This window comes from Malaclemys terrapin, chromosome 3 (genome assembly GCF_027887155.1).
Source record: "Malaclemys terrapin pileata isolate rMalTer1 chromosome 3, rMalTer1.hap1, whole genome shotgun sequence".
NCBI classification, from domain to species: Eukaryota; Metazoa; Chordata; order Testudines; family Emydidae; genus Malaclemys; species Malaclemys terrapin.
Genome location: NC_071507.1, coordinates 101,727,808 through 101,753,546, shown reverse-complemented (window position 1 = coordinate 101,753,546; position 25,739 = coordinate 101,727,808). Strand labels below are relative to the sequence as shown.

The window sequence follows — 25,739 nt, the reverse complement described above, 5'->3', positions numbered from 1 at the left end:
TCCTCACCACGTATTATCATCCACCTTCTCTCTTGTTACTTTGTTTCTTTACTCTTCCAGTTTCTCTGTTCTTTTAGCTTTCTTACATTCTGCAGCCCTGTGTCTTCTCCCTTCGATATTTGCCCTTCACTAAAAGATTCCAAACACGTACGTGCTCCTTACTTGTAGGTCTTTTTAAGTGTACTCTGTTACAATAGCACCGTGCTGTGCAGCACACCTGAGGTGCAACCACTATGGCTTACATGCTTTGAATGAAAAAAATAGTCCCAAAATAGCTTGTGGCTCTAATCCAAAGCCCATTGAAGTCAATAATTTCTCATTGACTTCCAAGAGCTTTGTATCAGACACTGTGTATTTTGTTAACTTAATTTAATTGAATCAATTGAAATTTAAAAAATAAAACCATTGAATAAATATTAATTATGACCAAAAATACATTTTTGATTAACAGGAACTCAGTTAACTGTGTCCAAGAAAAGTTACAAGGACCCCAGGCTAGACACTGAAATCCATGGTAAGAAAGAAGGTCGGCAGTGATACAAAATGCAATTGGAAACTAGTAATAAAAATAATGTATTACATTTCACTAGTTGCCTATGAAGACTGAATAGTCAGGTTTTTGTGTAATACTAGAGCAATTCTGATGGGTACACAGGAAGCTGTCTGAATAGGGACAGCATTTAGGTCACTCTGGGTACATCTACGCAGCACAAAAAAACCTGTGGCAGCAAGTCTCACAGCACTGCTCAAATGAGGGTCAGCACCGTGGTGCTAACAATAGCAGTGTAGACATTTGGGCTGGGGCTGGAGCTTTTTGCAATAATGAAGTATAAAGAATGGCCTGTCAATGAATGGAAGAAATGGAGAAAAAATAAAGATAATCTCTAAGTAGCAGCTGCTGAATAAAATCTTTTTCATACTGCTTTAATGTGACACTTAATTTTGTAAGTTATAGCTTAGATACTATGATATTTGGTGCATTAAAAATACATAAAGGGTGAAACCCTGGCCCCATTGAAGTCAATAGGAGTTTTGCCACTGACTTCAATGGACCCAGGATTTTACCAAAGTGAGATGACATCTGTGGAAAAGCCAATACATGGTAGAGATTAAAATTTAGTCCCTTCTGCTGCTGTAAGCACAGCACCCTTTTAAGCTGCCTAAGAAGTAAGGCTTGAGAAGCAGTTAGAACCCCTGTTCCTAGTCACACATACAGCCAGTGAAATACAACTGCCATTAGTAGAACTTCCACAATCCATGTTTTGTATGGCTGTAATATTGGTTGGGCACACTTTAGATCAGTGGTTCTCAACCAGGGCTATGCGTACCCCTGGGGGTAAACAGAGGTCTTCCAGGGGGTACATTAACTCATCTAGATATTTGCCTAATTTTACAACAGGCTACATAAAAAGCACTAGTGAAGTCAATACAAACTAAAATTTCATACAGACAATGACTTGTTTATACTGCTCTATATACTATACACTGAAATATAAGTACAATATTTATATTCCAATTGATTTGTTTTATAATTATATGATAAAAATGAGAAAGTAAGCAATGTTTCAGTAATAGTGACTGTGCTGTGACACTTTTGTATTTTTATATCTGGTTTTGTAAGCAAGTAGTTTTTAAGTGAGTAAAACTTGGGGGTATGCAAAACAAATCAGATTTCTGAAAGGGATATAGTAGTCTGGAAAGGTTGGGTGCCACTGCTTTAGACTTTCATAGCAGTCTTTTTCTGGCTAACATTAATCTACTGTAATGAACTGCAATTATTTATCTAACAGAAGCTGGATTTTCCATTGATGATTTTTATGTTGCTTAATATTACAAAAGTACTTAAATGGGAGAGAAATACTGAACTCATAGGGCCTGATCTTGCTTCCACTAAAATCAATGAGAATTCCACAACTGATTTCAAGGGGAGAAGGAATGATTTCTAATGTATTTAGAATTTATGTTACATAGAGCAGCAGCAAGAGACTATATCAAGAAAAGGTAAAACACCCTTTTTAACATAAAACTTCATGTTAGGCAGAAAATTTGACTCATCACAGTAACAATGGGTTGAGTGATGCAGCAGGCAACTTCTTTGTTGTATAGGTCAGGAGGCGGAGAAATAAGGCATCCTGTACACAGAAGAAAATTGATACTGTCAATTTCTTAGCTCTTGTCTCATTGATCATTACAGTTTGTTTCTGGGAGTAGGAAACAAAGTGAAAAACTATTATTGTGTCACTGGGTCTGCTGGCATAAGTGAGGAAGGATCAGGCTCTGAATCTAGAATGAGTTCTTTTTTCCTCCTACACAGACATGGCATAATTCTCCACTGACTTGCCCCTTATGTGGTCATTTACACTTGCACAAAGTGGGTATAAAATGCCACCTGTCTGATCTGAGTAAGCTTCTACATCCACTTTGTGCAAATGTAAATGACTACAGCAGGTGCAAAGTAGTGGAGAATCAGGCCCAAGGTGTCTCTGAGACAGCCAAGAAGGGCTAACTAAAAAAGCCACAACAGAGTGGTTAGGCTGAACTTTGAAAAAGCGATAACAGTGTATTACATATGAACCCACCCACAGCTATATCTATTTTGACTGTGTGCGTGCTTAGTTATGTACACACACACACACACACATCTTCTCTTCCTCTCTGCAGATACATGTAGATATACGTCTGTGTAATAAGTAAGGGTATTTAAACACACACACATCTTGTGCATGAAAACTTTAGAGACAATCTTCTCTGTTTCTTCATTAATACTCTATCCGCTGCGATACAAACCCCTCCTTTTAGCCCCATCTTTTCAAACGCAGGGATGCACAGAAAACCCTATCAAAGGGGACATGACTGAAGCTGCCTGCGTGTGTGAGGGAGGTCAGCCAGGGCTGCACTCAGGCACATCTCTGGAGGCAGCACGCTGTGTCTCTGAGAGGAGTTTTGTGCCAGTGGGCGGCTCCTTCCTGTGCAAACTTTTCTCTTGCCTCCCTCCCTCGCCGCCCCGTCCATCTCAGTGCCTTGCAGGGGAGCGGGAGCCTCTTTAGCTTGTTCCCGTTGCCCGCGGCTCTGTGCTGAAGACACCTCAAATTCCACCGCCCTCCTCAGACAGACTCGGTCGGGGGGTGGCTCCCTGCCCCACGCTCCCGGCTGGCGGGTCGCAGGGCTGCCGGCGCTGTCTGCCCAGGAGGTGATGATGGAGGGTAGGAAGGGGAGCTCTGCAGAGGCAGTTCCTCCAGCCACTTGGCTGCTACCCGGTGATCCTGGCCCCAGGGGCCGCTCCCAAAGCGACATCTCCTCCTTCTGTTCCTCCAGAAGAAGCCACCCGTTCAGGTTCAACATCACAGGCTCAGGTAAGCGGTGGAGTGGGGTATTTTTTCTGGTGGATTTCTAGTTAAATGTGTTCCAGTCTGATTCAGGTGCAAGAAGCTGGTCTAGGCGGCCTGCAGCCAGCTAACCCCGCTCTTAGTACTCAGTACTCTGTTCTGCTTGGGAGCTTTTGCAGCAGGTGTCCTGGAGGTAATGTGGGGTAAGGGGAGCTGTGTTAGTGACAGATCCATCTGGGTTTTGTACCTGGCTGGTCACTGGGGTTTAAAAAACTTCCAAAGTGTTGAGGGCGGAAGGTGCCAGCAGGGTGTTGCGACCAAAAACTTGGGTTTATATCGCGAACCTAATGCCAGCTCTCTCTCCAGCTTGACTCAGGAGCATCACCTTGAAAGTTGTATTGTTCTGTGTCTGTTTCTACCATCCAAAGTGTATCTAAAGAGGGAAAGGCAGTGTAGCACTCCATCTGACATGCTTCAAGACCTGAATGAGTCTGCAATTTGTTTATAAGCTCTAAGCTGCGCTCACAACATGGGGAGGATCATAAGAGGCAAAGAGCCCCTAAGATTCATTTTGACTTCAGTCTGATTGGGCCCTCAAGATCATCCTATGTTATGGCTAATATTACTGTTTGTTTATGCAAATTGTCTGTTTATGAGATGTAAACACCTTTATCACCCTCATTATTCATTGCTCGGGTATTCCCTTCTTCTGTTTCGAAAGTGCAGTTATCATTTTGCTACCTGGCTTTAGAGCTTTTCAAACTGACTTTCCTCAAATATACAATATTTTATGCGAGTGTTTTCAGGAAGTTTGTGAAGAGACAATGAAATGCCCTGAAAGGAACCCCAAATACAAAGAAGTGGGACTGATTGCATGACTCACACAAGGCCCAATTTGTCCTCATTAAGAGTGCTTTGCTTGATAAAGGCTTGGAGTGGGAGTGGGAATTGCACTATATTGTTTTACTGCCTTACACTTTCTATTAAAATGTTATTTTGAAGATTCCTAAGTAAATGTACTACCTTCAAACCTCTCACACTTACTGTTTCACTAACAAAGGTGGGGTTTCCAATGGGACAAAAACTTGTTACACAAAATTTTGTCCACAGCTAGGAGTGCACAACATACTGACTTTAGTGGAAGTTGCGGGTGCATATCTCTGGGTGTAATTTGAGCCTTAGAGACACATGAGGCTTCCAAGAAGGTCCAGGGTGAATTTCAAGTAGAAATTTAAGGGAGATGAGGATCCCAGTCTACACTGTAGAAATTGTAAAGTGGCAAAAGTAAAACTGGGGCTATTCCCTAGTCTTTTAGGCCATTTCTTGTGGCTCAGTTTAAAAAGAGCAAAACCCAGTTGCATCCTGCAGCACAGATCTGCATATGTTTCACTTATTTGGAAAATGAAAGGCCAGATCCTCAGCTGATGTAAGTCAGCACTACACCATTGAGTTAAACAAAACTATGCCAGTTTACACCAGCTGAGGATCTGGCCTGAGATGCTTTTGGATTCAGTTATGCTATTTATACACTGAGGTTGATGTGGAGACAAACCACAATGAGGGATTATGCTTCAGGGAGGCATAGTGCCTTCTGGAGCTCCCAAGTGTACAGAGCGAGCACATCTGCTGCAGCATCTATTCAGATAATGTAGGGAGAGCAGCATACTGCACTGAGCTAGCAATGCTGCCCGGTATGAAGGGCACTGCCCTCTAGTGCAGCTTCACTATGGGAAATGCTAGGTGGGAGTAGTTATTTGGTTGGGGAATGCAGAAACTGTGAGTCCATCTGGCTGCTGTGCAAAGAGCACAAGTGGGAGAGGAGGCTTCTTGCACACTCACTCACAAGGAAGCAAAACAAAATCTAAATTCAGTCTGAAACTCTTTTACTGACAAAAACCATATGCCAGTTTCTGCATCTCATCTTTCTTTTTACCTTTTTCTTTTCATATTTGTTCTTTTTGAACTATGTTCAAGCAAATTCCAGGCTGGTGAAGGGTGCTGCAAGTATAGGGACTAATTGTTTGTGTTAAGCAAGTGAGATAAGAGCCAGAACAGGTACAGTACAGACTGCAGCCCTGCAAGCTCCCCATGCTGCCCGCCTAATATGCCTCAATCCAGGCCTAGAAGAACCACGTCTAGGAGTGATAGTGTTCAGTCTCCTTGTATGTTTGGTCTTCAGTTTGTCTGCCAAGACTGCCAACAAAGAATTAGTGTTAACTGCGGTGACTACCGTGATGTGGACATTTCCTTTCAACAGTATGATTTATTTGTAGTTTTCTTGCTTTATGTGAGGCAAATTAGGCCTCCCTTCCTTCCTTTGTCTGTTTTTTTACAAAACCAAAACCTTTCAAGAACGTGCCAGCATCCCTGCCAGCGACTGACAAATAATTCCTTCTGATTTATTTTTTAAACCACTTCTTTATTTTCTCTATTGCTGTTCCCTGGATTTTTCCAGCTGTGCATGTGCACAACAAAAGGTCAGGTAACACAACTGTTGATTCCATTTTTAAAAGGGAACACCTGCATAAAAAATTCAAAGCTGTTACATTTTTAATATGGTGGTTAGAAATATTTTTAATACAGTATTTCCGTGAAAAATAACCGGCATTCTCATTCTTCCAAAAACCTGGAAAGCAAACATAACTGGGACAGAAATGTGGGGTGCTTGGAGGTACAATATGACAATGATTATTATTTTTGCCCCTGTCTTTTCCTGTAGCCTTATCAGTTTATTTATTTAAAATAGGCCATTTATTCACATCAAAGATATCACATGCACACCAAGTGTCCCTATTTAGAAGGGATTTTTTTAAAAATCTGTACGTTTTTTTCCCTTTGTCGCTCCCAAAATCTGTCCAGCCCCAGTATATTTGAATGAAATGAAATGGTGCCTGTTGAGGTCATTTGTCCCCATCAGCCAGACTCTGATCTCAGTTGTGCTGACTTAAATGAGAGCACAGTTTGATCCATTTTCTGAAAAATCAGTACCCCATAAGAAGGTTGTTCCGCCATTTTAGTCACCACTGAATTTGCCATTATAACTGCATCAGTTGTTGAGGCATAATATTAATGGAGATTGTCTAGTTATTAAAATTATACTAGGCTTTCTAAAAGCAGTTTTGGCAATGGCTCACAAAATCCATCTGTCTGTTATTCCAGGCAAGCAATCTATATATCTGAACAGATGAATGAATCTAGGCTTTTTCTATATCCTGGAAGTAACAGTTTCCTGGCATCTCTTTACAGCAGCTTGCCATCAACTGCTGTCCTACTTTTTAGGCTAATACAATTTAAAATACATACTTTTTTTTCAAAAGGGACCTATCCTAGGATAAGTGATGGCAGGTTATTTTCTTTGTCTGTCTAGCCAGACTGTGTCAATACTAGTCACACTGAGTAATACCTTATCCTCAAGTATTTTCATTCATTTCAGCGGGACTAGTTGAGGAGTGAGGTAGGATTTAACAGTGAATAAAAGTGGCATAAGGTTATGGGGGGCGGGGTATAGCTCAGTGGTTTGAACATTGGCCTGCTAAACCCGGGGTTGTCAGCTCAATCCTTGAGGGGGCCATTTAGGGAATCTGGGGCAAAAATCTGTCTGGGGATTAGTCCTGCTTTGAGCAGGGGTTTGGACTAGATGATCTCCTGAGGCCCCTTCCAACCCTGACATTCTATGATCATAATCTGGCCCCTGGTAGCAATTTGACTTGTACCCTCAAAAAAGATTAAAGTCATCCAAGTTCAGAGGGGTTCTGCAAGGCATAGCCTGCATGATTCCCTAACATTTTTAGTGTCCAGAAACAGTTTGGATCCCAGAACTCCCAGGCAATGGAATGATTTAACGCTTTGAGGGCAGACTGTCTCAGTAGTGGGAGAGATTAGGTGCTGATTAGCTCTTTAGGCTTGTTTTGGCTAATTTAGACTAATCTCTGAATTTGGCCCTTCGTGTTTGATGTTGGTTAAGTCACTTAGGCCAAAGTCTTCAGAAGGGGCTACAGACTGCGTTCCATAATTTTGGGGTCTCATTTTCACAGACACTCAATACTGTAACTGAAGTCCATGGGAGCTGCAGATGTTCAGTGCATCCAAAAAATCATGTCACACATACACTGAGTGGGGCTGTTCGGCAGAGAGAATCTTTAAGTCTGTGGATGAGGGGGATGGCAAGTTTGGGGGGCATCTCTCTCATGCTAGGGGAATATATTTGTGTGTATAGTAATTACTTTTGCAAGTGTTTGTATGAAAATTACATACAAATTGAAAAAGGAGAAAAATATAAATGAAATATACTCTTTTATTGAGCAGGCTTTTGCAGGATTTGTTTACAACATAGATTAAAGAACAGAAATTACAGGAGGGTTAATACAGGTAATTTGGGGTGGAAAATTAGAGTAGAAGAAAAGACAAATAGTTACTTGTTGTTTAAGATCAGCAACTAGGAACAACCGGTGTGATTTCTAAGAAATTGCACATCCTTTTACTAAGGCGGTAGGCTCTTGATCTTTTTTCCTTATATTTAAAACCTGGACTATTGAGAATAGGAGATAAACCTACCGGTATTTTGTTTGACAAGCAAATGTTTATGAAATACATAGATCTATTTCTTTGTAATTGGGAAACATACTGCAGCCATTGTCACGTAACCTTAAACTTGACTGTTTTCATCATTACACGTCATTTGTAGTTTCAAAGGTGTTCTAAGAAAAATGTCAGCTGTTGGTGTACATTTTTTCATACTGCATTTATTGAAAAAGATGAAATCTGTGTGAATCATTATCTTTGATTATGTTAGCTGAAGTACGCACAAGGAAGCTAGGTGTACTAGAACTTATCCACTGATTTCTGATATATGGGCTTATGCATTACTGTCTACAAGGTAAGACTCTAACAATTTTTATATTGGACTTGGCAAATCTTGCTGTCTGCTGAAGCTTGTAGAAAACAATTGTGTCTCTGATAATAACACAGAGTGATTAAGTGTGGATGCATTGGGAGCACCATGATTTTAAACATACAAAATACTATGTCATTTTTACAAGTGGAATGATTTCCAGTGCAGCACTTTAAAATCAATTCTAGATGTGGGCCCAGGATGAAAAACATTATCTATATGCGGTAATGATCTCCACGGCTAGCTAAGTAGAAAGCTGGTTACAAACATTTTCACTACACAATGTAACATTCATTTGTGGCAATGATTCAGCTACTGGCTGTGTGATCTGCTTAGCATTTTGCCACTGTGTATTTTAGTTTCTCATGGCCTTTGGCATTTCTCACTTCCTGCTAAAGCGAGGCTTTTACTGAGTAACCATTTAATAGCAGATCACATCTGAAGTACGAAGTCTGCGTAGGCTATTAAAAAGATACATTGCAAAAGAGTTTTCACTCTTTTATCTTTGCTGACTATAAGTCACGTAAGGTTTTGAAAAAACAAACCCTAAATATTGCATTGGATTGAACTCATCATTGACTTAAATTTATTTATTCCTTTGTTGTTTTGTCATTTCATTTCATTAAATAGTAGCCCCTTTGTGGCAATCAGAACTGCATGTGGTTAGAAGTACGTGGGCTATAAAAAGCTACCATTGTTCAGACTCCCAAATAAGCTCCATCCCCTTCTTGGGGTTTATGCCACTTTACCTGTGGCCAGTGGGAGAACCCAAGCCCACTAGTATGGGCTCCAATCCAGGAACCCTCCTACACAGCTGCCATGTACTGCTTCATACAATTCTTTGCTACTTCTTCTCTGGGTCTCTCCCTACGTGGCCCCTCTCTCTAGCTTTATGATTAAGGCTCTTAGGTCTTTTCTCTCCCTACAAATCCAGTTATGCAAAATGCAGCCCAAAACAAACTCTGGCTATCCCTCAAGTTCCTTTAGGCAGAGAGAAACACCCTTCCTCCCCCCCTCTGGTACCAGCCAGGAACTGATCTGCTAAGCTCCTGCAGCTTCTTTTATCTGGCCTGCTGGGTTCTGATTGGCTGTCACTAGCCCTTCTAGCCCTTGGAGGACCACCCTCCAGGATTGTCCTGGAGTCTCTGGATTAAAGATTAATCTTTAATTAAATGTTATGTCATGTGATGAAATCTCCAGGAATATGTCCAACTAAAATTGACATCACTAAGGCCCAAGTCTCTCTAGCTTCCAAGATGGCTGCTCCAAAAAGGCCTCTCTAGGCATGGCTGAAGAACCTACCTTTTCCTCCCACCTTCCTGGAGCGGGGTGTACTAGGACCATGGGACCTCCCTAGGGAGCCACAAAGGCCAGGTTATACCCTGTCACAGGGCCATAAACATATTATGATAGAAACATGTACTTTGTAAGCTTCAATGTGAGATTTGTAAGCCATCTATGATACAGAATATCAAGAGAAATTGTGTCCTGCTCCTTTGTGCATTATATATAGTTAATAGGAGCACTCAAAGTGGAATTTTAAGATGAAGACTGCACCCTGTGGCTATTTTTGTTTTTCACAGTGGTGGAGCCCATGGAAGTGGTCAATTGTTATCCAGGTTGCTCATTGTCAAGTATACTTTGGCTAATAATAATAATATCTAGGTCCTATATAGCAGTCGGTGGATCTCAAAGCACTTTACAAAGTGAAGTCAGTATCAGTATGTTGTGACAAAGTAGCCTTTAGTAGCAATCATTACATTTGCCTAGTATTGTTTGTTGCTAGGTGTAGTGCAGATGAATAAGTCAATGTTTCCTAAAGGTACTCTGTTAAACCACTCAGTTCATCTGGAAGAGTTTCCAGAGGGGGACCAAAAAATCCTGAGTTCAGTGTCCTGGATTCCATTGCCTTTTACTTGTCTTTGAAATATCCTGTCATAGAAATATTAATGACAAGAGGCATTCTTGCTTGTCATTCAGGTGGAAAGCTGTGTCTTAACATATGTAAAGAGTTAGGCTGTTTAGACTGTAAAAGAAATACACAGACAGTAAGAGCCTGGTCCTACTCTCACTCACATCAGTTTTAAATCATTGCAATACTATTGACTTCTGAGGACTTGTTCTTGTTTACAATGTTTATGAGATCAGAATTGGGCCTTTAATATGTAAAGTCAGGCTATATGACTATGAAAGCCTGTAAAAACATTAGGATTTCTGAGTTTATGAAAGGCTGAAGCACTGAAATATTCTTAAATATTATAGGAATCAAATCCTAGGTATGATGGCTTTAGAAATGTTACTGTTGTTTTCATTCAGCCAGAAGCTTTATCAAAGTAATGTCAATAGTCCTCGCAAGCTTCCCTTGCCCTCATGTGAACAGCATTCAAGTACAGCTCTGTTAAACAGCAGCATCGCCTGCTGTGTACTTTGGTAATGACATGCTTTTCTATCATCTGTCAATGCCTCCCTTTACCCCTGTGCCCCTTTTCCACATAAGATTGACACTTATCACATAACGTTTTAGACAGGCATTCGACTTGTTTTTTCGATGCACAGTCGCCGTGTCTGTCTAAACACTCTTTGGAGCGACAATACAGTCTACAGCTAGGACACCTCAGCTGCACGCCCACACTGTCTGAACATGTTGCACTCAAGCAGAAGTGGCAACAAGACCTGCACAAGTGGTCATGACTGTACACTGTGTGGCAAAACTCAATAATTTTTCACACTGAACAAGTTTTTCACATCCAGAACCCGATAGTAACGCTCATCATGCAACAGAATGAAAAAAGTTTTGGGGAACACTGGGCCTCCCGTTTTAAAAAATCCCCAACCGCCCTTCGCCGCATAAAGCACCACCTGTATGTTGACTCCTAAATGCTGTTCAAAAGCCGCTGCGTCACTGAGCATAATCTTTTTTTGATCTGACCACCCCAGTTTGTCATCCAACTTTCTCGCCCTGTCTAACAATTCTCCGTCTGTGGGTTTACCGTCGGACATGACAGCAAAGCCCGCCCGCAAAACACAGATTGGTACTGGTGTAAGTCAGGTCTACTAAACACTATCTCTATTTATGGATGATTTGACTCCTGAGGATAGAATTTAAAATTCTACGGCCATTGCCGCACACGTTTTTTACAACTGTCACAGTGAGGTGCAACATCCCATCGACATGCATCTCTCTATTACTCTGTAACAGCTTTGAGGTCTGATTTAAAAAGTCTTCAGCAGACAGCTCATCCCTAGTTCTTCTTACCGAAAACAAAGGATTGGTTAAATTACGACTCTCTAAACGTAACTGAACGTAATCATCAGGGGCTACCCTAATGTGAACTTCATCGAGAACTAACTGTATCCCCCTCTGTATGCTGAATTTATTCGCTCAAGATTGACAAAATGAAATTCCTCACAATACACTGAACCCCCAAATCTAGGTAATTCCCATTGCCAACTTCTCACTCGCTCCATATACACGTCTGTTTGGGGGTCTGCATCTGCATTTTCAGGGTTACTTGGGGGTTCCTCTATGGGACCATCAGCTGCATCTTCTACGTCAGACACTATTTGAGAGTCAGACTCCAAGGTGCCACCGCGAGGATCATCAGGAGTAGACAGGGACCTGTCTAGAGAGCCTTCTGGAGAATTTTCTAAATCAGACTCTGTGTGAGAGTCACTACCACTCTGCAGGTCAGATTCCGCCTCGCCATTCTCAGACACACCAGTTTGAGAGCTCCAATAGGGGGCATCTCTGTTTTTTTTCCTCCTCATCACCTCTTTAGCCTTTTTCAAAATTTTTACAGCGACCCTGGTCTGTAACTTCTGGGCAGCTGTCCATTTATCCCCCCCTTTTATTTATGCCTTAGCTGATGTGTACCTTTGAGGATGCCCCTTTTACCCAGGCCCCTTTCCACGACTAGTCACACCTGCTCAGAGCCACCCTCTGGAAAAACTGAAGTATTTCTCAAAAAGTCACCTGCAAGAGCTTTGTGTTTTGGATGTAGTTTTTAGTCCTCCTTTCTTTTAGAGACCCTGAGGATACAGCGTCCATCAGCTTTCTGAACGAAGTGTCATATTTTTCCCAAATCTTTTTAGAATACTGAAGAGCTGTGTTGAGCTTATTGTGTTGGGAGAATGGTTCGTAATAATTTTCAGATACTTCATAAGGAGATACTTCATAAGGAGCTTTCAGTGCTTGTTTTTTTATTCACAACCCCTCAAGCGCATGCTCCGGGTTTGTGAATGTCTGTGTTTTCACTCCGAGTTTTCTCAGGGTTTGGTGTGGTATTGACCACTGAGGAACTGGAGTTGTGTTTGTGTGGTTGCTTTTTACCAAAGTCTTTTATTTTGTCCTTGGGTCTGATGTATACAAGCTTTGGACTGCCCTGATGCTTCATCTGTGCTCTTGTGCTGTTTTGCGTTGGCATTGTTGTTAAAAGTCTCAGAGCAGGTTTCTGGTGGAGATGTCCCTGTAGCTCTCACTACAGTATTGTCAGGAGAGCTGCCTATGCCTGATTAAGGAAAACAGAGATGTTTCAATTCACCATCAAATAAACATTTTACAAAACTTAACTTTACCATCTTTCTCACCCACACCTATATATTTGCTTAAAATACAAAACCTCATAAAACCAAACCAATAAGCAAAATATATTTACTGGGCTTCATCCATCCGTCAGTTGTTGATGCTGGTGAATTTTCCTTTTCAGCTGTCTCTTTCCTTTTTCTTTTGAGATTGTCTACCCTCTGGCCTAAAGATCTCTCATGTTTTGATTGTACTGTGGAGCACACAACATTATTATTATAAAACACATGAAACTGTCTTGTAAACTTAAAAAATAAAATACTCATTAGGATGTTTTTCTATTTAAAAAGTCATAGCTTTAAAAGAAAATAATCCATTTCAGGCTGTACAACAAACACAGGTTTTGGTTTATTTCTACCACTAGTGTTTCTCTAAAACCTAGACATTTTTAATACAAGCACATGTTTCCACCATGCACTCAAAAACAAAGTGTGCAATAAAATACTTTTTAAACCCCCCCACCATAACTATGTCTTGCATAGGCCCCCCCAAAGTCACCAACAACAATTTAAACACTAACTAATTTTAAAACAACCCATTTTAAAAGCTTATCACATTTTGCAGAGTAAAAACCAAACTGTTTTGAAACAAAATACTATAAAACCCCACACATGTATCTCCAGCATAGACCTCCCTGAATCACCAACAACAATTTAAACATTAAAACTAATTTTAAAAAGACAAACCACCCATTTTTAAAAACACATCACATTTTGCAGAGTAAAAAACCCTGTTAGTTTGAAACAAAACAAACCATTTGCAACCAAATATTTTTAAAAAGTATTTTACCAAATACTTAAAAAAGTACTTTGGTTTGCAACCAAATACTTTTAAAAAAACAACACTTATCTCTAGCATAGGTCCCCTGAATCATCAATAGGGTGATCAGACACAAGTGTGAAAAATCAGGACAGGGGATGGGGGATAATAGGAACCTATATAAGAAAAAGAGCCCAAAATCGGGACTGTCCCTATAAAATCGGGACATCTGGTCACCCTAATCACCAACAACAATTTAAACACTAACTAATTTTAAATCAACCCATTTTAAAAACAAACTTCACATTTTTCAGAGTAAAAATATCCCTGTTAGTTTGAAACAAACCAAACCAACTGTTTGCAACCATATACTTTAAAAAGTCCCACACATATGTCTTGCAGACCCCTAACTCACAATTTAAACATTAAAACTAATATAAAAACATTTTAAAATACACACATGCTTTTAAAAGCCAACTGCAGAAAGTTACCTTCCACAACAGGATAAAGATATGCTGGCACATGGCTATTCTGTGTCTCTCCCGCCTCCCCCATGTATTTGGGCCTTTGGATTAAAGAACAATACTAATAGTTAGTATTATTCCCCAATTGTATCAAATCCCTATGCAAGCTGTGTTATACCTGGTGTTTTTAATTTAACAGTATTAAGCTCAACTATACTTAAAAATGGGGTTTTACCTGGCCCTGGTGAAAAGCAGCTAGAAGTTGCTATTGCTATGCTAAACAGATCACACTGCAATACAGATAGGTACCATTATTTAGTAAGGACAGCATGCACAACAAGTGACATTATATAATATATGTTTTCAGAGTTAAAAACAAACAGCATACCTAGTCTTGCAGTCCAGCAGCTATTCTGTTCAAGATAATTTCTGTTGAAAGAGGATAGTCGCCAAAAAAAGGAGGTTTTTATACCATCCTAGAACTCTTTGTTTCAGAGTTTGTAGTTAGCAGGTTGATTCAATCACTTACAACTCTGAATTAATAGATACTTAAGGAAATTAGGCACCCCTCCCCAAAGTTCCCTTTTGTGATCGGAGGGTGGGGGGATTACGGTAAATTGGCTGCTTTTTTTTTTTTTTTTTTTTAGTTAAAATACATTTTTCTGTTTCATTGAAAAAACAGAGCACTGTAGGGCCTTCTTACAGTATTAAACCGTAAATCACCACACACAACAATCCTTAATGTTATTGATAGTGAATGTCTTGGTTTTGTTTTTGTTTTTAAACATGTTTATTTCATGCTTGAATTTTTGGGTTGTTTTGAAACAAAATGGATGTATCACAACCATAGTAAAAACCCTACAAATACCCACAGCTTTTAAATGTTTTTACAGTAAATGCTTGTTCTATAAAAGAATGGTGAAGGTTTGTGAACCTTGAAGCATTTCAGTTTTGGGCTAGACCCTTGTTTAGTTTTGTAAATATATTATTTTAATGACTTTGAGTTGCTAGAAAGAGTTCAACCAACTCCTGAGGTTTTATTTAAACTGTCCAATAGCATTCTACAAACTCCTGGGGTTATATTTAAACTGTCCAACAGCATCTACAAACTCCTGAGGTTTTATTTAATTTAATATTAATCAGAGCTCACCATCCCCACCCACCTCCCTCCCTTACTGTGGGTGTTCCCCCATCAAACTTAATTACTAATCACTAATACGTTTAACCCTGATGGGGACAAGGGTGGGTAATCACATCGAGAACACTCAATAGAGTCACCCTTGCTATTCAGTGGGGGTGTGGTTAAACCATCAGCTCAACAGGGTGCATCAGCTCTATTGTACTCAAACACACGTCTCAAACATCCCTGTATATATAGAAGCTTTTTTTTTTATTTATTTTATTTTAAACACATTTGGGGGGGGGAGGTTTCCCCCACAAGATTCTACTACACCCATTTCAGCTTTTTGGGTAAATGGGTCTCTTTTACAAAGACACAAAAGCTAGTTTCTCACAAACTATTTTTTAATTTAAAAGACATATAGCCCCTTGAAAACAAACCAAGATGCTCCATCAACATTTTCATCTTACTTAAGGACCACACAGACCTTCTAACAGAAACACAGATAGTCACAAATCCCTTTTCAATAGATATTTTTATTTACAGCTACCAAGATTTATATTGCATGTTTGTCCCCTCACCGTTCTCTAACTTAATCCTTTTAGATTTCTTACCAATAGTCTTTTTTCTTAAGCAGGGTTCTGTAGCTTTTTGTGCGAACCAGACAGTCAATATAACGCTGTAAGCCGGCATCTTCTGGTTTGGTCATTTTCTTTAAATTACTGTCAGGGCCTCCACCGAATTGCACAGCATTTACCAAGGTCACCCCTTGCACTAAATTTTCTTGGGTTAGACACAGACATTGCAAAGCATAACCTATGGCAATTACAGTGTTTAATAAGCTTTCCAAACACAGCTCAGCGCACAGGTCCCGGAGGTTGCAGTTTATATCCAACTCACACTGTCATGGTGCCGTTGGGCTGGCGCGTCTATGACACAGCCCTCACAATCTTCGAAAAGCTTTTCCCTAAGGCAGTGATTAAGAACAGCAGAAACAGCATCACGTACAGTAGAATGCATGACTTTTTTACGCTCACGACATGGCTCTGGCTCAGTTGGTTCGATGCCAAGCCTCCTCCTTAAATCCATATAGCCATCATCCTCGGCGTCCTCGTCAATGATTTCTATCGGTGTTGAGCAAAAACAAGATGGGCTGGGTTCGTCTTTGTTGTCTGATGCAACGCTGTCCAGGGCCTCCGAGTCCTCTAGAAAGGCATCGTTGAGCTATCGATAGATTTTCAGAAAAAAACCAACTGTAAACCTTCCCACTGCTTGTTTTTAGATTTATGCAACCCCAGGTGAGTTTCTAATCCCATTACACCCCATTCTCGACCGTCACTTCTTAATTGTTCATTTACCTGAGTGACGTCTTTTCCGTTCACCTGGTTCATGGGTGACTCCCATGAACCGTGGTCACCTTCTTCCATGGGGTGGACAACGAGATGCCATCACGCACGTTGGTCTTCCTCACAATCAGTTGGGTTTCGGGGTTGGGTTTTGGTGTATCCATCCACAGCTGGGCCAAAGAGCTCCCCTTGGCCGCTCCCTCCTCCTCCTCCGAACTGTCGCTGATGTAGCGCTTCCTCCACAGGCTGTCGAAGGCCCTCAGAGCTAAAACAAATTCTGAAGTTCTCACCAGGATGGTGAAGAAGTCGATGTTTCCTCTCAGCGTTTCCACGATTTCTAAAACACATGTTCTTGGAACAAAATGGCCTCTTCCCCATGGCATCAGAACTTCCGTGGGTGGTGCTCCACTCTGCTTGGTAGAGGGCAGTAGGTGGAGCTTTTAGAGGGGTCACATGACCGTTCTGGGTGTCTCACTCTGCCCCAGAACTCCCCCCAATTGGTCAAATCCACTCTTGGGGAGGTCCTCTGCATCTGAAACCCATCCTGATTGGTAGAGGGTGGTGGGAGGAGTTCTTAGAGGGGTCACACAACCCTCTTCTGCGCAGGTCACTCCCCCCCAGAACTCCTGATTAGATAGGATGTAATCAAGTGTTGCCCCTATTTGACGTGAGCAGCTAATCAGAGTTTGGGGTCCTGGGAGCAGAAATTGGTGATAATCAGGTTAGTCAGGATACTCCCTGATTGGTCAAATCCGCTCTCGCAGTGGTCGTATGGGGGGCAAAACCCCTCCTGATTGATAGAAGGCGGTGGGAGGAGTTCTTAGAGGGGTCACACAACCCACTGTGAGGTGGGATAGTTCAGTGGTTTGAGCATTGGCCTGCTAAACCCAGGGTTGTGAGTTCAATCCTTGAGGGGCCCATTTAGGGGTCTAGGGCAAAAATCTGTCTGGGGATTGGTCCTGCTTTGAGCAGGGGGTTGGATTAGATGACCTTCTGAGGTCCCTTCCAACCCTGATATTCTATGATTTTATGTATCACCATGCCCCAGAACACCCTTGATTGGTCAAATTTCCTCTTGGGGAAGCCCTCCTGGGGGTGAAACCCATTCTGATTGGTAGAGGGCGGTGGGAGGAGTTCTTAGAGGGGTCACATGACACCCTTTGCTTCTGGTCATTTGTCGGTCTTGACCCCAAAAGTAATACCTCAGGGGGTGGGTCTTAGGGTGACAGATGGGAAGGGTCTGGGGGGTCGGGGTGGAGCCTATGTTTGACTGATGGTAGGCCCTTTATACTACTTACATTCTAGAGACCCTTTGACTAGGAAGCTTCAGTGAAAGAGATTTGAATGGAGCTGGGACCCAGCAAACATGAGCTAGATTTGTTAGATTCCACAAAAGGGCCATTAAAGCTAAAGATAGCCTTTGGCTAAGATTGTGGATAAATAGGGATAGCTGAAAGTTGCACAATAAAAGGAGAGATCCATTAGACTTTTTGGAGATCATGGGGAAGGAACAAAAGGCATGTTAGGAGTCATGAAAAAAGAAGACTGAATAATGGGAATAGAGGGGAGATCTTTCAGAACCATAAGAAGAGTAATAGCGGCTCAGGAAAAAAGCTAAGCTTTGGCATGATTCTTAGTTTTTCTAAATCTAGAATTGGTTGAAGTTTTCTGACCAAAAACATTTCCTGATGAAATATGGTTTTTTTCACAGGAAAATCTTGATTTCTAATACATTTTCGAAAATTCAATGGGAAGAACTCAAACAAAACATTTTAAAATGTTTCAGATCCAAGTTTGTGTGAACTTTTAATTACATGCAAAATATTGTAAGGACCAAAAAAAAAAATAGAAATATCAGATTTTCCCACGGGATAGAAATGCCATTTTCCAACCAGCTCTAACTAAACCAGTTCACCTGTCTAGTGAAAATATCATTAAAGCCATTTTCTTTTTTTGAGTTAATCACTGAAGCCCTGATCTTGCAAGGTGCTGAATGCCTAGTCTAAAGGATGAGGATACTCAGAACTTGACAGGATCAGGCCCTAAAAAAGTATATTGAACCAATGTGCCATACCACTTGTAAAGACATGTACACTTTCTTTTTTCCATTCTTGGTGGAGAATCATAGCTTCTAAATACATTTGTGACTAATGTACATTACATGCAAGTAAATTATAGGCATTGAGTTGAATTGGTGTAGATGTGGGGGTTTGGTTTTGTGGGGGTTTTTTCATTATTGTCTATGGACACAGTAAAGAATAGTTTGTGGCAAATTTGCAGTTGAAAGTTTGTGTCCTAATTGCAGGCTTTCTTTGTGTTCAAACACACACAGCTATATTTAAACTTAGTGAGGGAATAATTAGTAGTGATCCTTTTATTTTATTTTATTTTATTTTATTTTTACTATAGCTTAGTTTCATTGCTTACAACTCATTTTAAAGTAACTTTATTTCAGATAGTCTAGTGAAATTTTTCATCCACAAATGGCAATTGCTCCCAATAAACAATGTGAAAATAGTATTTACATTTTACAATTACCTACTTCTGACTGAAATTAAGAACTGAATAGTGGCAAGCTGGGATTGAGGGCTGGAGGAGGGCTGGGGGAGAATCAGGGCTGGGGCAGGAGGTTGGGGTGCAGGAGGGGTTGGGGTGCAGGCTCTGGGTGGTGCTTACCTCAGGCAGCTCCTTGAAGCAGCGGAATGTCCCCCCTTCGGCTCCTACATGGAGTTCCCACCCAGGAACTGTGGCCAATGGGAGCTGGCGCTTGGCGCGGGGGCAGTGTGCATAGCCCCCTGGCTGCCCCTATGTCTAGGAGCCAGAGGGGGGACTTGATGCTGCTTCTAGGAGCCACGCAGAACCAAGGCAGGCAGGGAGCCTGCCTTAGCCCCACTGCACAGCCAACTGGACTTTTAATGGCCTGATCAGCAGTGCCGACCAGAGCCACCAGGGACCCTTTTCGACTGGTGTTCCAGTCGAGAACCGGACACCTGTTTCCTGCCATTTGATTCCTTCTGCATTCAGAGACACCGGACTTTGTTTGTTCTTTGTAAATAAACAAGGCTGCATCAAAGAAATACCTGACTATCACCAATTTCTGCTCCCAACTGTAACATCCCCAGGACCCCAAACTCTGATTAGCCGTTCACATAAAAAATGGGCAACACTTGATTACATCCTATCTTTCTTCACCAGTGTTATTGGTTTCCATGTCAACTATAATTAGGACTACAATTTTGTCATGGTGGTCACAGAAGCTGTGAATTTGGTTAAAGTCCATGAAATTCATCCAAATCAACAGGCATTGTGACCTAGCGCACAGAGTAGCACAGTCATTCAGGTTTGGCCCATCTGCCCCTGTGTAGATGGAGATGTCGGGATGGACAGGCCAAACCTGAGTGGCACTGCGACTCCGTACACTGGGTCGCAACGCCAATCAAATTTGTCCCACTGCCCTTCTGTCTCCTTCTGTCACCAAACTGAGTAGTGTTGCAAACACATGTGCTAGGCTTCAGCACCCAGAGTGTGAAGCTAGGCCCAGCTCTGTGGGACAGGAGCCACTTGGGCACATTCTCCAACCTCCCACCCCAATGAGCCCTCCACTCCCTGCCTTTCTGTGACTTGTCTTTCTGTCATGTGCCTCTGCTGTGAAATTTATTAAACATTTCTGTGACAAAATCATAGCCCTAACTCTAATCCATGGGAATTCATCAGTTTTGAGGATATGCCCAGGGCCGGCACTTCCACTAGGAGACCCTAGGTGGTCGCCTAGGGTGGCAGGATTTGGGGGGTGGCATTTTGCCGCCCTCGGCGGAAATTCGGCAGCGGGGGGGTCCTTCCACTCCAGGTCTTTGGCAGAAATTCGGCGGAGGGTCCTTCACTCGCTCCGGGACCCGCTGCCGAAGTGCCCCGAAGACGCGGAGTGGAAGGACTCCCGCTGCTGAATGCTCAGAGGAGGAGCACTGCTGCCTAGGGCGGCAAAAACCCTGGCGCCGCTCCTGGATATGCCCTACCACTATTGTGATATTACTTATCCTGGCACCAAAGAGGAAGCATAACATTCTGTTTTATTTTTCTGGACTACAGAGGTCTCTAGAGATTTTCCCCTCAGTAGAGTCTCCAGTTGTATACCTAGGGGGTGAGAGGGACTGTACCTGCACAAGAGTGCTTCATCCTCCTGCTATCCTTTTGAATTTAAATGGCAGGAGATTTTTTTAAAAGTGTCTTTCTGTTCTGTCTTGTTGCCAACAAATCTGAGCTGGTAAAATCTCACATGTTGGCTGCCTTATTGAAAAGTAAATCCAACAGAGCTGCTGCCACCCAGCTATTTTACCCCTTGGGAACTGGTTCTGCTATGAATTTTTTGTTTGATTTCTTGGAATAATGGTGATTTTTGATCTGCAAAAAGCAAATTTGGTTTTAGAGAGAGAAAGATTAAATGGATTTATTTTTGTAGCTCCTGTCTTGTAGAGAATCAACAAGACAGCTATCCAACAGAATCTGCACATGGTGATCAGTTTTGAATATGTAGGGTTGTTTGTGTGTTGTGGAGCAAGGTGCTGTGCATTTTAGCATACAATACAACAACATATATTTCATTGTGTAGTGTGGATATTTTTCATTGTATAGTGGATGCAGTTTCTCTCTAGGACATACATGTGTTAGAGACTAAGTACAATCTCAAATATCATAATAGACATGCCTGTCATTTATTTACACAAGGACCAATGCCTTCTGTCTCAAGTCACTGCACAGTCTGCACAGGAGTCAGAACAGAAAGAGTCCTGAAAGCAATTCAGAAGGCTTCTAATGTGGCTCTCAAGAGAATGAAACAATTATGTTGAAGAAGGTTCCCTGCCAATGCTCCATATCTGACAATAATAATTTGCACTCAGAAAGAACTCACTGTATTACATCCCCCTCATTCAGCTGGTAGCCTATCAACGGTACCAATTGACCATAGCATCCTTGTAGCAGAGGATCTGGCTGACCTTGAGTGGAACAGCAGAGTTAATTACTTTCTACGAAATATACATTTCCAGTGACTTCTCTCAAAACCCTGTTTAATGACTCCTTAAAACCTTGGACACCTGCAGTGCTTGTAGTTGTTCACCGAAACTATGTTTTATCCCCTGAACCTCTGACATAATAAGCAGAGAACATAAAGAAACCCTAGGTACAAAAAAAAAGACATTTTACCTGTAATTTCCCATGTTCATGTTATTTTCTCCATATGTTGCTCTTTCTTTTAGCAGTTGCTAAATCAACTCTTTTAAATGAAGCAACTGTTATAATAACAGGGTAATCACAATTATTTTCCTTTTCTAATTTTGTCTTTTTTTATTGCATTTCTTAAAGTTGCTGCAAAAAGTATATTGCAAGAAATGTACTAACATACACAAGCTAATATCACAGAAGTTAGTCAGAAGTAAAAACAACCCGAGTCATGTAGTAAAGAATACAGTTTAGAAAAGCAGCTTCACATCCACTATGTTGGCAATCATTTTGCAATCATTGTAATATTTTGTGAATTTGGGGAGGGGGTGGAGAGGAATTGATATTTGATTCACCTGCATGAGACCAAACAAAGGGTATCTGGTACAACATACAAGGGGTCAGATGTAAGAGTATTGGGATGAAATTTAGGGGGGAAAAGATCAAATGTTATTAGGAAAAAGCTTCTGAGAGGTGAGATCCATTGGACTGTGGAATAGTCTCCCAAGAGAAATTGTGCAAGCTGCACTGCTTGCAACATTTAAAATCAGACTGGGTAAAGTACTAGAAAAATATATAGAAAGGAACAATCCTGCATCAGCAGAGAGATGGCCTAGATGGCCTAACAGGTCTTCTGTGGCTCTGAGCCCCCTGAGCCTGGGTTTCTGCTGGAAATTCAGAACTGGTGGCAGTTTTCCACTGGAGCGGGGGAGAGCTGAAGGCAGGCAGACTCTGCCTCTATCCCTCTCTGCCCTTCTGGAGGGATCCACTGGTAGCGGGGACAGGAATCTTCCTGAAGAAGAAATGAAGCAGATAGGGGACTTGTACAATTTGGAAGTCTTCCCCCATTAGAGGCTGCTGTTGCTGATGGGGGGCTTGGAGACATATAAACTCTCAGCCAGGCACTAGTTCCTCCTGCAGTTCCCACTTAGAGTCTCCTGCCTGATGAGGCAGCCAGTGAAGAAGCAGGAGCAGGGGTGTGCCAAGAGAGATGAGAGAAAGGAGAGTGATGGCAGAGGTGGCATTATGCAATGAAGCAACCTGCCACTAGATCAGGTATAGCCAATAATGACAAATGGACACAGGATCAAACTCAAAATGCTGTGTGCAAATCATCTCTAGTAGACACCTGAGGAGTCGATCTTTCTTACACTTTGGCAACACTTATATAGCTTGTCATGCCAATAAAATCTCATTGAACTGAACTGAAAATAAGCCCAGGAGAAGGGAGAGGACTCTTCCTCTGCTAAATACAGAGTGAGAGTTGCATTCCACTTTACCTTAACCCTGGGATTATGCTAACTATATTTAGATAAACCACCTAACAAGTCAGAGGCAACTGCTTATGTCTGAAATTGGGACTCATATGAAGCTTACAAAGGTGGGAAGGGTCTTGGTAATGGCAATTCTGCTGAACCAAGTGGCTTTAGCTATTTTCTATGCTCTTTTCTATGTTTAATGTGAAGGATAGAAAAAATGTCAAAAGAGATTTCAATGCAAGCAAAAATAACTAAGACAAATTCTGATCTCCATTAAAACACTGTACTTCTGGCTTCACTGGAATTAATCTAGGTGGACTATAATGTAATAGAGAGTAGAACCTGGCCTTGTGGTTTTAAAAAATAAATGCAAACAGTTTTAGATCCCACTGTGTAAATGACAAGTAAGTATCACTCTCTCAGACCAAGGATTAGATGCTTGGGTTTATGAACATTAGAAAGAAAACACTGTAGTTCGAAAAAAGCACACAAAACAATGCTAATATCAACTTGTAATGCTACTTTACATTTAAAAGGCTTAGCATAGTAAAGGCAACCAGCATGTGCATACATTGTAATGAGCCTAATCTCTAACATCGATAGGTGTTTAGTCCTTTTGAAACATTTGCAAGAATGGGTTTTCATATTTAGAGGCAAAGCTAGTGTAATGCGTTTAATGAGAAAAAATCAGAAACCAATTACAGTGGCTATTGGTGGATGCCGGATGTTTAAAATATTCATTTTGGAACTGATTACTGCTACTCAAGTCCATTGTTTTTGGACAGTTGATGCTTTAATGGAATATCTTTCTTTGGTATCACTCTACAGTGCACAGTCTCCATTAGGGTTTTCTCTTAGGCCAGGAATTTGTGTAATAGCATTGCTTGTGCGATATTGGACAGGTGGGAGCTTTGTAAGAATTTGATATAGGACTGGAAGTCACACTACAGCAGAGGTAAGGCAAATGTAAAATTCTTGTACGTGGCTTTGTAGTGAAGATTCACAATATGTAATATAGAAAATTTTGCAATGTTAAGAATAATTATATACTGTGTATGCCCTGGTCATAGATCCTTTTAGATTGGCTGGTATAATTTGTGTGTGTTTATAACAATCTACAAACATCCATCTTCAATTAGGACCCTGCAAATCTGCGGATATCTGCAGACTATGTTCGCAGATCGTGGATGAATGCGGATACACATTTTATATCTAGAGCCCTGCAAATCTGTGGATATCCACTTTATCTCTGTTGACTACATTTACAGATCACAGATTGGATGCAGATACAAATGTTGTATCCGCGCAATCCTCTACTTAAAATGCCATTTTTCTGAAACTGTCAACAGTCCACCTACACATTGCTGAACTATGCTGGATCACTGTGGGATATAGGGAGAGAACCAGCTGGGAGCTATCAGATGCTGTGGGTGAGGGGACCGAAGACTGGCTGTGTGGGTCTTTTCTTCCTAAAGACCCCAGTGGGAGCAACCCCCTATTCCTGGGGGGTACAGAGAAATGGCCAGAGGCTGTTGGACACTGGGGAGAGCAAGAATGAGGGGCAGGAATAGCTATGTGATTTCCTCCCACTAGAGATGCTTCCAGGTAGAAGCCTTTAGATACTTTTACCCTAATTTTAGAGTGTTTAATATTACAATTTTAGTGTGAAGTTATAATAATATAACATTTTAACATGAATATATATATATATATATATTATATATATATATATATATATATATATATATATATATATATATATAAAATATAACAAAGAGACATTTGATTGTTGAGCAAAAGTGTATGTTTTAAGAAAAGAGATAATTATAACCAGGAACTCTTAGCATAGAAAAGAGATGTTTAACATGAATACAGTTCAGAGGATAACTGTGCAAGAATGATTTAGTTCTGTTATCACGCAGTTATTATGATCTGTCCACACACATATATTTAACTACCATGCATCCCCTTCCTTTTAAACATCATATTCTGCCCTTAAGGCCTATTTCAGGGTGCCCAACTCTTATGATTTCATTGTGACTCCTGTGATATTTGGTGGGGTTTTGTTTTAAAGTTCCAGCTCCTGGAGTCACATGATTATTTGAGAATATCAGCTTTCATTTTCAAAAAAGAAACATTGCTAGTTAAGACATAGGCGCCAACTCCGTGGGTGCTCCGGGGCTGGAGCACCCATGGGGAAAAATTGGTGGGTGCTCTGCATCCACCGGCAGCTCCCCGCCCCACCCCTCCACCCCAGCTCACCTCCGCCTCCGCCTCCTCCGCCTCCCCTGAGCGCGCCGTCGCATCCTGCTTCTCCCCGCTCCCTCCCAGCACTTGGGCCGCGAAACAGCTGTTTCGCACGGCAAGCGCTGGGAGGGAGGGGGAGGAGCAGGAATGCGGCACGCTCAGGGAAGAGGCGGGGCTGGGGCGGGGATTTGGGGAGGGGTCCAATAGGGGCAGGGAGGGGACGGAGTTGGGGCAGGGAGGGGGGCGCAAGCATCCGCCTGTGAGTTAAGATAGCAGTGATACTCACCTAAGAAGGGTGGGAGACCCAATCTTTTCTTCTCATGCAGCACAGGGGGAACTGAAGCAGGGTCTCCCATATTCTGGGTGAGTTCTCTAACCACTGGGCTAAAGGTTATAAGGGAGGCCACCTCCCCCAGCCTGCCATTTTGTGACTCCAGTCCTCCTTTGATTTTGTCAAAATACCCCAAATTGAAAAGAGAAACTTAATGAGCATGAAACAAAAAATGTTTAATTTAGATATTTCTGAAATAT

General features: G+C 41.6%; 1 protein-coding gene across 2 annotated transcripts in view; it reads left to right on the top strand.

Annotated features, from left to right (window-relative positions):
* Nucleotides 1–3,193: 3,193 nt before the first annotated feature.
* Nucleotides 3,194–25,739, top strand: part of PHACTR2 (phosphatase and actin regulator 2) — a 207,053-nt gene continuing 184,507 nt past the window's right edge. For both annotated transcript variants that reach the window (XM_054024328.1, XM_054024325.1), the window contains exon 1: nucleotides 3,194–3,353. In XM_054024328.1, the coding sequence (XP_053880303.1) occupies nucleotides 3,194–3,353 (160 nt within the window). The remainder of the gene's footprint in view (nucleotides 3,354–25,739) is intronic.